The sequence below is a fragment of the Salvia splendens genome, chromosome 16, assembly GCF_004379255.2.
Source record: "Salvia splendens isolate huo1 chromosome 16, SspV2, whole genome shotgun sequence".
NCBI classification, from domain to species: Eukaryota; Viridiplantae; Streptophyta; class Magnoliopsida; order Lamiales; family Lamiaceae; genus Salvia; species Salvia splendens.
In genome coordinates, this window is record NC_056047.1 from 30429466 (window position 1) to 30443729 (window position 14264).

At 44.9% G+C, this 14264-nt stretch overlaps 1 protein-coding gene across 1 annotated transcript; it reads left to right on the plus strand.

Annotated features, from left to right (window-relative positions):
* The first annotated feature begins 13437 nt into the window (after window positions 1-13437).
* Window positions 13438-14061, plus strand: LOC121770489 (vegetative cell wall protein gp1-like). The gene has a single exon (XM_042167209.1). It carries the CDS (start codon window positions 13438-13440, stop codon window positions 14059-14061), a length of 624 nt encoding a protein of 207 aa, XP_042023143.1.
* The last annotated feature ends 203 nt before the right edge of the window (window positions 14062-14264 follow it).

A 14264-nucleotide genomic window follows, 5' to 3' on the forward strand; every position in this document is an offset into this window, starting at 1 on the left:
TTCTTTAAGGATCCCGGACAAAATATTGAATGACATAATGAAGATTTGGCAAATTAACTTATTATCACATACTTATGCTCAATACATAATCGCAAATAACCACAAAACAATTATGTATCTTGCAACTGTAAAATCGAAAACAGGTACCCTCCATAAGAGGTCAATACTCATTCACAACTTTAACATTTTTACTGGTCACAACACCGACGAATAGTCCAGAGACCACATAATGGCATGGCCGCCTAATGTTGCATAAGCACGACCATCCGATTTAGCATTACAGAATTTTGTTTCTACAACACATTCTCATAACAATGCTCATATGCTGATAACAAAATCAAACTATCTCATAAATCCTGTATGAACTTCTGAAACTTGTAATTTCTTAGGATTATTGTCCCCACATAATGGGTGGCGATAATATTAGAAACTACTTTCTAGTTCACACTATTTATATTTGAGAAGTCTGCCCATATGAACTTGCTATTTCATAGGATTATTGTCCCCACATAATAGGTGGCGATAATATTAGAAACTGGCTTCATAAAATTTGCAAACCAATCGATGGAGACCATATACAACGCACTTGTTGTAATTATCGCTTAGATATTTTATATGATTTTTGCATAATTATTGATAAGGCTAATTTCATGCATCGGTTATGGGGTTAAATTCAACAATTTACGGGGTCTAACACATCTTTTAAGCCAGGTGTGTGGAAGAAATCGCTAGGTCCAGGAAGGAAAGAAGATAATCACTTGGCGAAGAAAATTGGCGAGAAAGTTAGCAGAATGAAGAAAAATTGCCAGACGGAGGAGATCATTAGCTGGAGGGCAGAACGGAGAATTCAAGAGAAAGCTTCTAGAAGATCGCCTCCACATCTATAAAAGAGAGAGCACGCAATATTCATGGAAAAAAAGGAATTTTGGAGGGGATTTTTGGGGGATATATTTTTAGCTCGGGGCTCTCTTTCACACTTCTAAACACACACTTAGGGTGATCGAGAATCTATAGGGGTTAGGTTCATTTTCAGTTGGCTATTATGTACCACCGTCCTCGTGTAGGGTGAAGAAACAATTTATCCGCTTTTATTTTGTTTTTCTGTTCAGAATTCTACCGAGTCTTTGCTGTTCGAAGCTCGGCTTTGGTTATTTGTTGAACCTTGCTTATCTATATATGAAATTTCTATTTTATGTCATGATTATGTTGATTTCAAGTTTTGATGATGTTTGATTCTGAGTTTGGAGTTGTTTACTTGAATGGATGCTTTTCGCACTTGATCTGGTGAATTGGAATTGAATCGTGGTTGGATTGTTGTTGATCGGAGTAGATTTGTTAAATCGGAGTTCATGGAGTTGTTTTCGACCATAGTTAGGTTCGGATTGCTTGGATCCGGAGTGGATAAAGAGTTCGACGTGTGGATCTGAAACAGAGTTGGTTGACTTTGCTTGAATTTGATGACTCGTTTCTGTTTACTTCATCTAGTAGAAGTAGATCTGTTTGGTTTCCAATTAATCCCTAGTTTCTGACGTCCGAATTATTATGTTCTGTTTGAATTTGGGTTATTACTCTGTTTTCTCCATGTTCGAGCTTGAATCAGGTGACGAGATGCAGAACGTTGTTGGTTAAATTCATAGTTAGTTATTTGCAGCTTTTCATCCGTACTTTACTATTTTCGGGAAATGGTCCCCACTGCATGTTTGATTCCTGTTTAGCTAGATTAGGTAGCGGTTTGCTAGGTCGAGAAAGTTTGTTGAGAAATTGAAGTTAAGATGATGTTCCATGCTTGCATGATGTTCTCTGTTTCCTAGGTCTAGTGTCAGCCAATTTTCATTCCCCAGCCTAGTTATAATTTTCTCAACCCCAAAATTGCGTGGCAGCAATCAACCCCCTTTCCAGAGTCTTTTAAATGCATTCTTACGCATCTGTCTTCGTGGGATCGATCCCTACTTCCCCGTACTAATTCATAGTATAGAGGGTTGAGGGTTTTGAACGCGGAATTTTGTGTCCGACGACCAAGACTTCCAGGATCCTCTGAGTTCCTAGACCTTGTGATCTAGCTGATTCTCTGGGTTTGAGAAGCTTGACCAAGCACAAAAGCACACACAGTTTCAGATGAGAATTTTCAATAATCACATAAGCAAATAAGACAGATAATCCACTTAAAAAGATAAACACCAAATAAACAGATAAGTCCATTTAATGCATGACATTTAAACACACTGGATAATTAACGATAATTATTTAATCTAGTCAAGGGAGAATCAATTAAATAATTAAGTTTTATCATGGATGATGATTATCCAAATTCATTTAGGATTTAACAAGGTAGTGTTAACTATCTAAATCCATTTAGGATTATTCTAGATTTTATTTCGATAAAATCAAATCTTTCGATTCAAGATAACGTTGCTCTAGGATTACCATTATTTAAATCGTACTAGGATATTACTAGATAGAAACAATTCCATCATAATCCATAAGATATAATAAAATCCTATGAACCAAGATTTATACAAATCTTAATTCTATTTAGAATAGACATCCAGAATATATCAAACATTACGTAGGATTTCTTCGATAAATTAATTTATCTAAATCCAATTAAATAAGAATTTTCTTACATATTATCTTTATCCTAATCTATCTAGTATATAAATCCAAAAGATAAGGATAACTTGGATTAATGTTTATTCTAATCCATCTAAGATTTGTCTTAATAGAATTAAATCTATTCAAATCCATAGGATAAAATAAATTAATATAAATATTTATCATAATTTATCTTGGAGTAAATCCACATAAATCCATAGAATAAGATAATATTATATTGTAATTATTCAAATCTATCTAAGATTTATCTAGGAACAAATCGGTATAAATCTATAAGATAAGAATAAAATATTATATTATCACTATCCAAATCCATATAGAATTTATCTATGAATAAATTCATATAAATTCATAGGATAATAATAAAATAACATTATCTTTTTCTAAATCCAACTAGGATTTGTCTAGGAATAAATCCATATAAATCCATAGGATATAGATAAAAATTAGATTGTCATTTTCCAAATATAACGAGGATTTCATTTAGGAATTAAATCCATATAAATCCATAAATAAGTAAAAAATCTAATTAATCCATAATTTAATTCAAAATTAAATCTCATGTAATATATAAAATCCAAAAAGATATATTCAAATCTTATTTTCAAATTAATCTTGAAAACTTTCCAAAAATAATTCCAAGGGTTAGAAACCCTAATTTAAATTTGGAAAGCGAAGTCACGGGCGAGGCCATGCGACGTCATCTCGAGTCTGGGAAACTGCCCACGAAGGGCTCCCACTCGAACTACAGCCGCAGCTCTCCGTAGCCGCCTGATGGGGTACGAACTAAACAAGCCCAACAGCAGTGACGGCCCATCAGCCCAAAGCCCAAGGAAGAGTATGAGTTCGGCATTACCAAAGAGTTCGGAGGAGTTCGGCATTACCAAAGAGTTCGGCCTCAGCCTACAGCTCGGTAAAAGCCAACCAATCAAGCTCTGCTCTCAGGTCGGCATCAAGCTCTACTCTCAGATCGGCAACCAAAGCAGTTCGGTCTCAGTATTCGACCGAACAAGGAGTTAGTGGACCCATGCAGGATTTCCACAACTTCCAACACACCCACTACCACGTGGCGTCAACTCAGGCCACGATCTTAGGCCATGACCTACACGACCTCCACGACCTAGAGTGGTGATGCAAGCCACGATCTCAGTTCTATATATAAACGGAACTTAGATCCGATAGAGGATACACCAACTCTAGAGAGAGAATATCATATAGCAAGCTTGTATTTGTAAGCTGTAGAAAACAGATCAAGCAATATAACTCTGCCCTCTTTTCTTCCCGTGGACGTAGATTTACCTCAGTAAATCGAACCACGTAAATCTCTGTGTTGTGATTTCTACTTTCCTGCATTTACTACCACCAGAAATTCGCGGATTCATCAGCGGAAAAGCAGGAGGAATTCTTAACCTTCCTGCAAAAAAGCCAAAAGCAGCCGGGGACAAAAACGGCGGATTCTCCCTCTCCCTCCATACGAGACAGTCACTACCGCAGTAGTGTCATGTCTTCCAGAAGAAAGAATCCTCGGTACCGGAATCACAGGAGAACTCCATCTCCTCCATACCGAAGAAATGTCGGGTTCGCCATGTACGGAGCATTGAGGACTCCGTTCTCGGACGATATTACCCGAACTCCCCTTCCACAGAACTACCGAACTCCGTCGATAACCTATGACGGACTCGTGGATCCTCATGACTTCCTGGGACGCTATCAGTATAATATGGCGAACCAAGGTCTCAATGAGGTCCATATGTGCAAGCTGTTCCCCGAGCTGCTCATCGGGAACGCCAGAAGGTGGTTCGACAGCCTTCCTCAAGGCAGCATTAGATCCTACCGAGATCTGATGGATGCTTTCCACAGGAAGTTCTTTCAGAAAGCGGAAGCCCGAAATACTTCGGCTCAGCTGCTTTCTATACGTCAAGGTCGCGACGAAAAGATCAGCGACTTCCTGACGAGATTCCATAAGGAATGCCTACAGGTAGATAATCTCAATGATCTACTTGTCATTTCGGCATTCCAAAATGGAATCCTGCCCGGAGCTCTCTACAGAAAGCTCGTGGAGTGCGGTCCGCAAACAGCTCAAGAGATGTGGGACCTTGCGGACAAGTTTTCTCGTGCCGATGAGGCAGACCGTCGAAAACGGTCTTTAGACAGCTCATCTAGAGAAGACAAAAAGAAGCCCGGTCATAGCGATCAGAGGCATCCTCGCCGAACACCTTCTCCACTAAAGGAGAGATAGCGGTCATCCGAGGTGATCGAAAAAGAGCAAGTGTGTTCGCAGATTGCGCTTAAAAGTGCCGAGCAATCAGTTCGGCACCATCAAGCATAGCAATCACAGCAGCCGGAATCAGAGGCCGGCGAAATGACCGAAGTCACACCGGAGCCGAACTCGATGGTGTACGGCACTGAAGCCGTGATTCCGGTTGAGATCGGCATATCCAGTCCCCGAACTCAATTTCTCCTCAGAAATGAATGGTGACGGACTAAGAGCCGAACTACATCTGGCCGAAGAAAGAAGAGAATTGGCCTGCATAAAAGCAGCCAAGTACAAGGAGCAAGTAGCCCGGTATTATAACCAAAGGGTGAAAAAGCTGCAATTTCAAGTGGGAGATCTCATCTTGAGAAACAACGAAGTAAGCCGAGCAGAAAAGCTGGGCGAACTCGAACCCACATGGGAAGTTCCATATCGGGTGTCAGAAGTCCTCGGCAAAGGGTCTTACAAATTGACTCACGTGTCAAGAGCACAAGTACCCCGAACATGGTACGTTTCCAACCTCAAAAAGTTCCATTTGTAAGAGACAGTCCGGTCAATGTGCTTTCTTTGGTTTGCTTGGTTTTTGTTCGTCTCTATGTGCTTTTTATTTGTCTATATGCCTTGTCTGTCTATGTGCGTGTCGTCTCTTACAAATGTTACTGAGGTATCTTGTTCTTCGAAGGCTGATCCCCTTCTTAGAACATATACAAGCTAAACGATTGTGAGTCAAAGCTTCTACAGAAGATACAAGACCACAATTCAGCTTAAACAAGCGGTTCGTCCGAAACGAGCTGCAACAAGCCCACGATTGTGTGTCAAAGCTTCTAAAGAGGATACAAGACCACAATTCAGCTTAAACAAGCAGTTCGTCCGAAACGAGCTGCAACAAGCCAACGATTGTGCGTCAAAGCTTCTAAAGAGGATACAAGACCACAATTCAGCTTAAACAAGCAGTTCGTCCGAAACGAGCTGCAACAAGCCAACGATTGTGCGTCAAAGCTTCTAAAGAGGATACAAGACCACAATTCAGCTTAAACAAGCAGTTCGTCTGAAACGAGCTGCAACAAGCCCACGATTGTGTGTCAAAACTTCTAAAGAGGATACAAGACCACAATTCTGCTTAAGAATCAAGCACTTCGTCTGAAACGAACTGCAACAAAAGTCCGATTCTCGCGATAAAACTTGCCTGAATTAGGACAAGGGAAAGTCCAATCCACGCGATAAAACTCGCCGAATTAGGACGACCAAGTTCGGTCAAAGCAGTTTACCTCATAAGACCGAGGACGACCATGTCTAGTCAAAGAGGTTTACTGCATAAGACCACTTCGGTTAACTGGGAAAGTCCGATCCACGCGATAAAACTCGCCGAATTAGGACAAGGGAAAGTTCGATCCCGGCGACAAAAATCGCCAAATTAGAACACAGACCAAAGACGAGTCCGGTCAAAGATGTTTATTTCATCAGACCAAAGACGAGCCCGGTCAAAGATGGCTCACAGATATGCTCCGAAGGAGGCGCCAAGACCACATCTTTCTCTGGCGCTCTCGGGGGCTTCTGGGTCCTCCCCTTCCTACTTGCCGAAGTCGACTCCGGCTTCTTTGGACCCGAAGAGGTCTTTTGCCTCTTCGGATTCTTCTCGGCATCAGGCGCCGAGCTGGTAGCCTTCTCTTTCTCCGGCTCCTCAAGCTCGGAGGACTTTCGGATAGCCTTATTCAGCATGAACACTGCCAAAAAGCAAGAAAACAAGGTTAGTTTTCTTCGTTAAAGCAGTAGAGCATAAAGATAAAGAGAAATCCTCACCCTCGGCCTCTTCGTCCGAAGACGAGATATTGAACACGAGGTCGCCCTTGACGAGCTCAGTTTCCGAATACTGTTTCCTAATCATAGGAATCTTATTGAGCTCGCCCTCGAGCTCGGCCAACGGTTCTAACCGAGGATGGGGAATCACGGACTTCGGCCTTCTCCAAGGAAAGCCCGGAGCCGAAGTCCTATTATAAAAAAAGAAACGGTTTTGCCATTTCGGCCACTTGGTTCGGCAGAAGGCCCTAAAAGGCTGTAAGGGGATCAAGTAGAACCAAGATCCCTTCCTTTTAAACTGGAAAAAATTAAGGATTGCCCTCAGAGACAGATCCTTATCTAGCCTACGCAGTTCGGCAGCAAAAGCCGATAAGTGCCTCCAAGAGTTCGGAGTCACCTGACCTAAAGGGAGTTGAAAAAAATCAAGAAGCTCTACAAAAGGTGGGGGAAGAGGAAAACGAAGCCCGCATTCTAAGCAGGCTTCGTAAACGGTGGCATAACCCTCCGGCGGGTCGTTAGCCCTATGATCATCGTCGGGAACCACCGCCTTCCCCCCAGGTAAAAAATATTTCTCGTGAAGGGATATCACAGTATCCTTACTCAAGATACTGTGAAAATACTCTACGGTCTTCTCCCCGGATTCTTTCCGGCTAGAAGACCCCTTATCCCCTTTCCTACCGCTACCCGACACCGAAGAAGAAGAAGAAGACATTTTTCTTACTTTTTGAAAGTAAAGAAAGTCTGAAGAAGCTCTTGAAAGCGGAAGAAAATTTCTCGAGAAAGAGAGAGTATAGAAGACGCAACAGCAAAGGTGTTCAAATGAGGAAGAAAGAGCATATTTATCAGATTCGGCGAAGATTTCAAAATCGTCGCACCATTTCGAATCCCACCTTTTCAGGATTCAACGGCCGGATTTTACTGTCGCATTTAATGCAGTCACATGCAAGGCACGTCCCCTGACGTCAGCCTCCCCCGTACCTTTATCCAGAATGCCGAAGTGACTCGCTTCGCCGAAGTGATTCACTTCGTCTTTCGGGGGGGGGTAGTGATGGGGTACGAACTAAACAAGCCCAACAGCAGTGACGGCCCATCAGCCCAAAGCCCAAGGAAGAGTATGAGTTCGGCATTACCAAAGAGTTCGGAGGAGTTCGGCATTACCAAAGAGTTCGGCCTCAGCCTACAGCTCGGTAAAAGCCAACCAATCAAGCTCTGCTCTCAGGTCGGCATCAAGCTCTACTCTCAGATCGGCAACCAAAGCAGTTCGGTCTCAGTATTCGACCGAACAAGGAGTTAGTGGACCCATGCAGGATTTCCACAACTTCCAACACACCCACTACCACGTGGCGTCAACTCAGGCCACGATCTTAGGCCATGACCTACACGACCTCCACGACCTAGAGTGGTGATGCAAGCCACGATCTCAGTTCTATATATAAACGGAACTTAGATCCGATAGAGGATACACCAACTCTAGAGAGAGAATATCATATAGCAAGCTTGTATTTGTAAGCTGTAGAAAACAGATCAAGCAATACAACTCTGCCCTCTTTTCTTCCCGTGGACGTAGATTTACCTCAGTAAATCGAACCACGTAAATCTCTGTGTTGTGATTTCTACTTTCCTGCATTTACTACCACCAGAAATTCGCGGATTCATCACGCCGGAGCTGTACCACCGCAAACTGCTTGCCAGTTTGGCCAGTTAGCAGAACTGCCCCGCGCTAGTGTCTCGCTGCAGAATTCACTGTCCAGCCTGCCTCCCGATGCCGCTGCTTCCATGCAGTCGCCTCACGAGTCCGGGAAGCCACCTACGGCAGGCTCCCATTCTAACGGCAACCGCTGCTGCAGCTTCACCGCAGCCGCCTGTGCTGATTCCCGAATCGCTGACCACGTGATTCAATTCATCAACAAACATTACGAATTGTAAAAACAAATCACGTAATGGTTACTTGTTTTGTGTGTCCAAAATCACAACTCCCAACTATGCCAAATACCATAATTCACGTGTGATCAAAAGGAACAGAATCATGAAATCATGTAATGATTACAAGTAATCAAACCATATTTGGAGTTCTTCCCGACATTGAGCCTGCGCGTTCAGAGACGTGCGGTCCTAGTGCAACACCGACTGCACGTCCTCACCGAGCATGCCCTCATTGTCCTTGATCATTCTTCGTTCTTACATTATGTTAAATTTATTCGAAAAATAACCACGCAACGAAAAAAGCATACATTCAAATATGTGGATGTCAAAGTACCACTCTTGACGGCATTAAAGATGCCCCCGATCAGTAAATTCATCAAGGACTACCTGGCGGGAAAGGTCAATGAAGAAGGGAGACTGATTACAGAAGAGAATGTCTCCGCAGTAATCCAGAGGAGCGACCTCTCCTCAAAGAAGACTAACCCAGGGATGTTCACACTCCCGATTTCGATCGGAGATATTCAAGTGGAGCACGCAATGTGCGATTTAGGGGCATCCATCAATGTTCTGCCATATGCTATCCACAAATAGCTGGAAGAGGCTAAGCTGGTCGATACCGACATCATGATACAGCTAGCCGATAGATCTTGCATTCACCCGGAGGGGATTCTTGAAGATGTAATCGTGAAGGTGAACAACTTTCTGTACCCAGCCGACTTCTTTGTCATCAAGATGACAGAGCCAGCGGCGAAGGAGTCAAGTGGAGTCCTGTTGGGAAGATGTTCCTGTCGACGGCCAGCACTATAATAGACGTTCGTAATGGGACGATAAGTTTGGATTTCAACGGAGAACAGTTTATGTTCAACATCGATGAAGCAATGAAGAGGCCGACAAACAGTGAAAACGTGTATTCAGTGGATGTGACCGAGCCGCTGGTGCAGGAGTATCTGGAAGAGGAGTTCTTACAAAGGCAGTTCACAGACTCCGCCGTGGACGAGGAGGTTGAGAGAGAAGTCGCCGAATGGTATGAAGCCATGAACGTCGGTGAAATGGATGATCAAGCCATCGCGAAAGCGATGATGGATTTTTGCGAGCGACCGCGACCAGCTGGGTCAAGCGGGATCGCTCAAGTGTCTAGCGTCGAGAAGCTGCTTGATTAAGGCAAGCCACTAAAAAGAGAAACAGAAGAAAATCCTCTGCCTACTGAAGTGCCGAAACCCGCGAAGGAGTTAAAGCCCCTTCCAGCACATTTGAAGTACGCCTATCTGGGGGAAGACAAAACAAAGCCCGTTATCATCAACAGTCAGTTGACCCAGGGGCAGGAAGACAAATTGCTGGAAGTACTGAGGCGGAATCAGAAGGCCATCGGATGGAAGCTGGCAGATCTGGTGGGCATCAGCCCAGATTTATGCATGCACAATATCAGACTGGAAGAAGAAGCTAAGCCCCATCGTGACCAGCAACGCAAACTCAACCCAAACATGAGGGAAGAGGTACTCAAAGAGATAGTCAAGCTGATATCCATAGGAATCATCTACTCCATCCTTGATAGCAACTGGATCAGCCTAGTACATATGGTGCCGAAGAAGGGCATAATCCAGGTTGTAAAGAACGAGAAGAATGAGCTGATTCCGACACGACCTGTAACTGGGTGGAGAATGTGTATTGATTATAGGAAACTGAACGCGGCCACAAAGAAGGATCACTTCCCTCTGCCATTCATTGACCAGATGCTTGTGAAATTAGCGGGGAAGCAATATTTCAGTTTCCTTGATGGGTACAGTGGCTACTTCCAGATCGCGGTGAATCCAGAGGACCAAGAAAAGACCACTTTCACCTGCCCTTTCGGCACCTACGCCTACAGAAGGATGTCGTTTGGCATCTGCAACGCCCCAGGCACTTTCCAAAGATGCATGATGAACGTCTTCTCTGATTTGTTGGAGCACTGCATAGAGATCTTCATGGACGATTTTACCGTCTATGGGGACACATTTGATCAAGGGCTGCATAGCATGAACAAAGTGCTGAAAAAGTGCCAGCAGAAGGACTTGGTTCTAAATTTTGAGAAGTGCCATTTTATGGTCACTGAAAGCATAGTCCTAGGCCACGTGGTATCAAGCAGAGGGATAGAAGTGGATCAAGCCAAGGTGGCAGTTATAGCGAAGCTTCCATACCCGACGAATCAAAAGGAGATCTGAGCCTTCCTGGGTCATGCAGGCTTTTACAGGCAATTTATTGAGGATTTTGCAAAAATAGCCCAACCCTTGACAAGGCTACTCCAGAATGATGTGGAGTTCGAGTTTTCTGATGCCTGCAAGGCTGCTTTCCAGCTACTGAAGGACAGACTGACCATCTCTCCGATCATACGCGCCCCCCGACTGGAGTCACCCCTTCGAGGTGATGTGCGATGCAAGTGATTACGCAGTGAGGGCAGTCTTTGGTCAAAAGATCGATGAGAAGAGTTATGTTATCTTTTACGCTTCAAAGACTCTTAATCAAGCGCAGAAGAATTGCGATACGACCGAGAAGGAGATGCTGCCTGTAGTCTGTGCCTTCGAGAAGTTCAGACCTTACATACTGGGTGCAAAGGTGATTGTCTACACGGACCATGCGGCTATCAAATACCTCCTGGCGAAGAAAGAGTCGAAGGCGCGCTTGATTAGATGGGTGCTCCAGTTGCAAGAGTTTGACTGGGAGGCAGTCGACAAAAAGGGAAGCGAGAATAGAGTGGCGGATCACTTAAGCCGAATTATGCAATAAAACAATGGGGAAGCCATTCCTGACGCTTTCCCTAAGGAACACTTGTACCTGATCAAGTCAACGTCCAACCTTCAGTGGATAAACCGAGCTGAGAAGATTGATCAAGCTGACCGAGGGAGAGAGATCCAACACAGGCAGAAGGAGCCATGGTTTGCGGACATGGCCAACTATCTGGTGACAGGCGAGCTGCCAGGAAATGATGAAGCCACGAGAGCACAGAAGCAGAAACTCAAAAGCGACTCCCGATAATTCTATTGGGATGATCCATATTTGTGGAAGATGGGGGCTAATCAAGTCATCCGACACTGCATACCAGATTGGGAACAGGATGAAATATTGGTCCACTGCCACATACTAGCTTGTGGCGGTCATTTCGGTCCAAAGAAGACAGCGAGCAAGGTGCTTGACAGTGGTTTTTATTGGCCCTCTATCCATAAAGACGCCTACGAGTTCTGCAAGAGATGCCCTAGATGCCAGCTTACCAGAGGGATTTCGGCGAGAGATGAGATGCCACAAATCCCCATGATAGTTTGCGAGATATTCGATGTATGGGGAATGGATTTCATGGGACCATTCCCATCTTCTAAAGGCAATCTCTATATTTTGGTGGCAGTGGACTATGTGTCCAAATGGATAGAGGCTAAGGCAACCAGGATGTGTGAGTCAAAAGAGGTGGTCAAGTTCTTAAAACCAAACATCTTTACCCGTTACGGAGTACCAAGAGCCATCATCTCTGATCAAGGGACTCACTTCGTCAACCGGACCATTGAAGCTTTGATGCGAAGATACGGCGTCCACCACCGTTTGTCCACACCTTACCACCCTCAGTCAAATGGCCAGGCTGAAATGTCTAACAGGGAGATCAAAGCGATCTTGGAAAAGACGGTGAACCCCACGAGGAAAGATTGGAGCCTTCGACTGGAAAACGCGCTTTGGGCGTGCAAGACCGTTTTCAAGACGTCAATCGGAATGTCCCCTTACCGACTGGTATTCGGGAAGATGTGCCATTTGCCTGTGGGAGTCGAGCATCAAGCCTTCTGGGCGATCAAAGAGATGAATCTGAATGCCGAGTCTGGTGCTGAAGAAAGGAGATTGCAGCTGCAAGAGCTTGAGGAGCTCCGCCTTGACGCTTACGACTCTGCCATGTGATATAAAGAGAGAACAAAAATGTGGCATGACAAAAACCTTTGTAAGAAGGAGCTCAAGGTTGCGCCAGAGGGTGCTGCTCTTCCAATTGAGACTCAAGTTGATGCCTGTGAAATTAAGGTCAAGGTGGATAGGCCCCTATACCATCATCGGCATACGAGCAAATGGAGCAATCGAACTCCAAGGAAGCGACCCTGATTCGTCTTCCTTTTTGGTGAATGGGCATAGGGTGAAGCCTTATAGAGATGGAACGGAGGTGTGTGTGGTGGACGACATTCCACTCCTCATGCCTAACTCTCTCCAGCAAAAGCAGGTATAAGGAGTAACTGAGTACTCTTGGGTAGTCTGCTTGATCTAGCAACTAAATTCTAAACGTACAAACTGATCAAGTGACGTCCTAAGGGCACTCGGTCAAGTCCTTGGTAGTTAGTGTAAATATTTTTCGTATTATTAGATTTAAAAACTTAGGAAATTAAGAATTGGAATAAGGAAGAAACTGATCAAGTGGTTAATATTTGAGTATTCATCTGGCATCACTTGTCCGCTTGATCAGTTGGAATTTGGATTTAATTTATGTGGTTGAAGTGGTTTGATTGATCAAGGCAGGGTGATGAAAGGACGCGCTCATTTGAAAAAGCGTGGAAAGACGAAACGTTGGGGAAGGCAAACTATTGAGTTGAAAAGTCGTACTGGAGGACGAAGCGTATCAAGGAATCCAAGCCAGCTGTCACTCTGAAAAAGCATGCCGGTGCTCAAAGAGTCGCACGGATACCAACAATCTACATTGGCTATAAAAGGGAGTGTTCTGCACTGTACCTCACTTTTTCTCCCAACCGCCTACAGTACACTTGTTTGCTCTCATCCATTTCTCTCAAGTTTCAGAACCCTAGCCAAAGCACCACCGATTCCACAGAGAAAAGAGAAACCCCCCATATATCAGAACAATGAAGATCACACAAATCACCACGTCATCCAGTGAGAAGGTTCCCGGCGCCACCAGCAGTGGCCGTGGACCTTCCACGCCAGCCATGGCGGTACCACCGCCACAACCCAGCGACGCCGTTCCACCCAGTACACTGGACCCCATTTTCCAGAGACGACTAGAGCGCCTCCTCCGCAGCTTACCCACTGGGATAGATCCCGCAGTGGCTTTCGCCACCCTTAAAGCACAATTAGGAATTTCCCGATCTGACGATCCCGCTCCAACTCCCACATCCCAAAATCCCCCACCTTCTTCCCCTAAAACAAAATCCCCTCCCAAAACAAAATCCCCTCCCAAAACACAATCTCCCCCTCACGCTCCTAAACCTACCCCCATCTTCCCGCTGGTACAGTATAGCGGGGACAACTCTGATGACGAAGAGGGGGAGGAGGGTCCAGCGCAGCCTGTCGCCGCTCACACCCAGGGCATATCTACCCCGCAGCGGGGAGAAGCGGAGTTAGAGCCGCTCATCGGCTATCCTGGCAGGGCTAGCCCTGGACCAGAAGAGGGCACACCCGCCCTAAACATCCCGTCACTTGTGAGTGGCGGGGGTTCTAACTCCGCCTCTGTCCAAGGGCCACCATAGATAGAGGTGGTAGAAATCGATGATGATGATATGAAGGACTTTCCGCCTCCTCCCAGCGATGTTCTACTACAAAAAAGGGAGGCGGAATGGAACTTCATTCCGAATGTGGAGGATGAACTAGTACTGGAGAGGGAGGAGTAGCCGCTGTCGCCGGACTCGCCGTATGAGTATGGACCGGCTTTTAGAGGGCGCGGAGGCCCTGA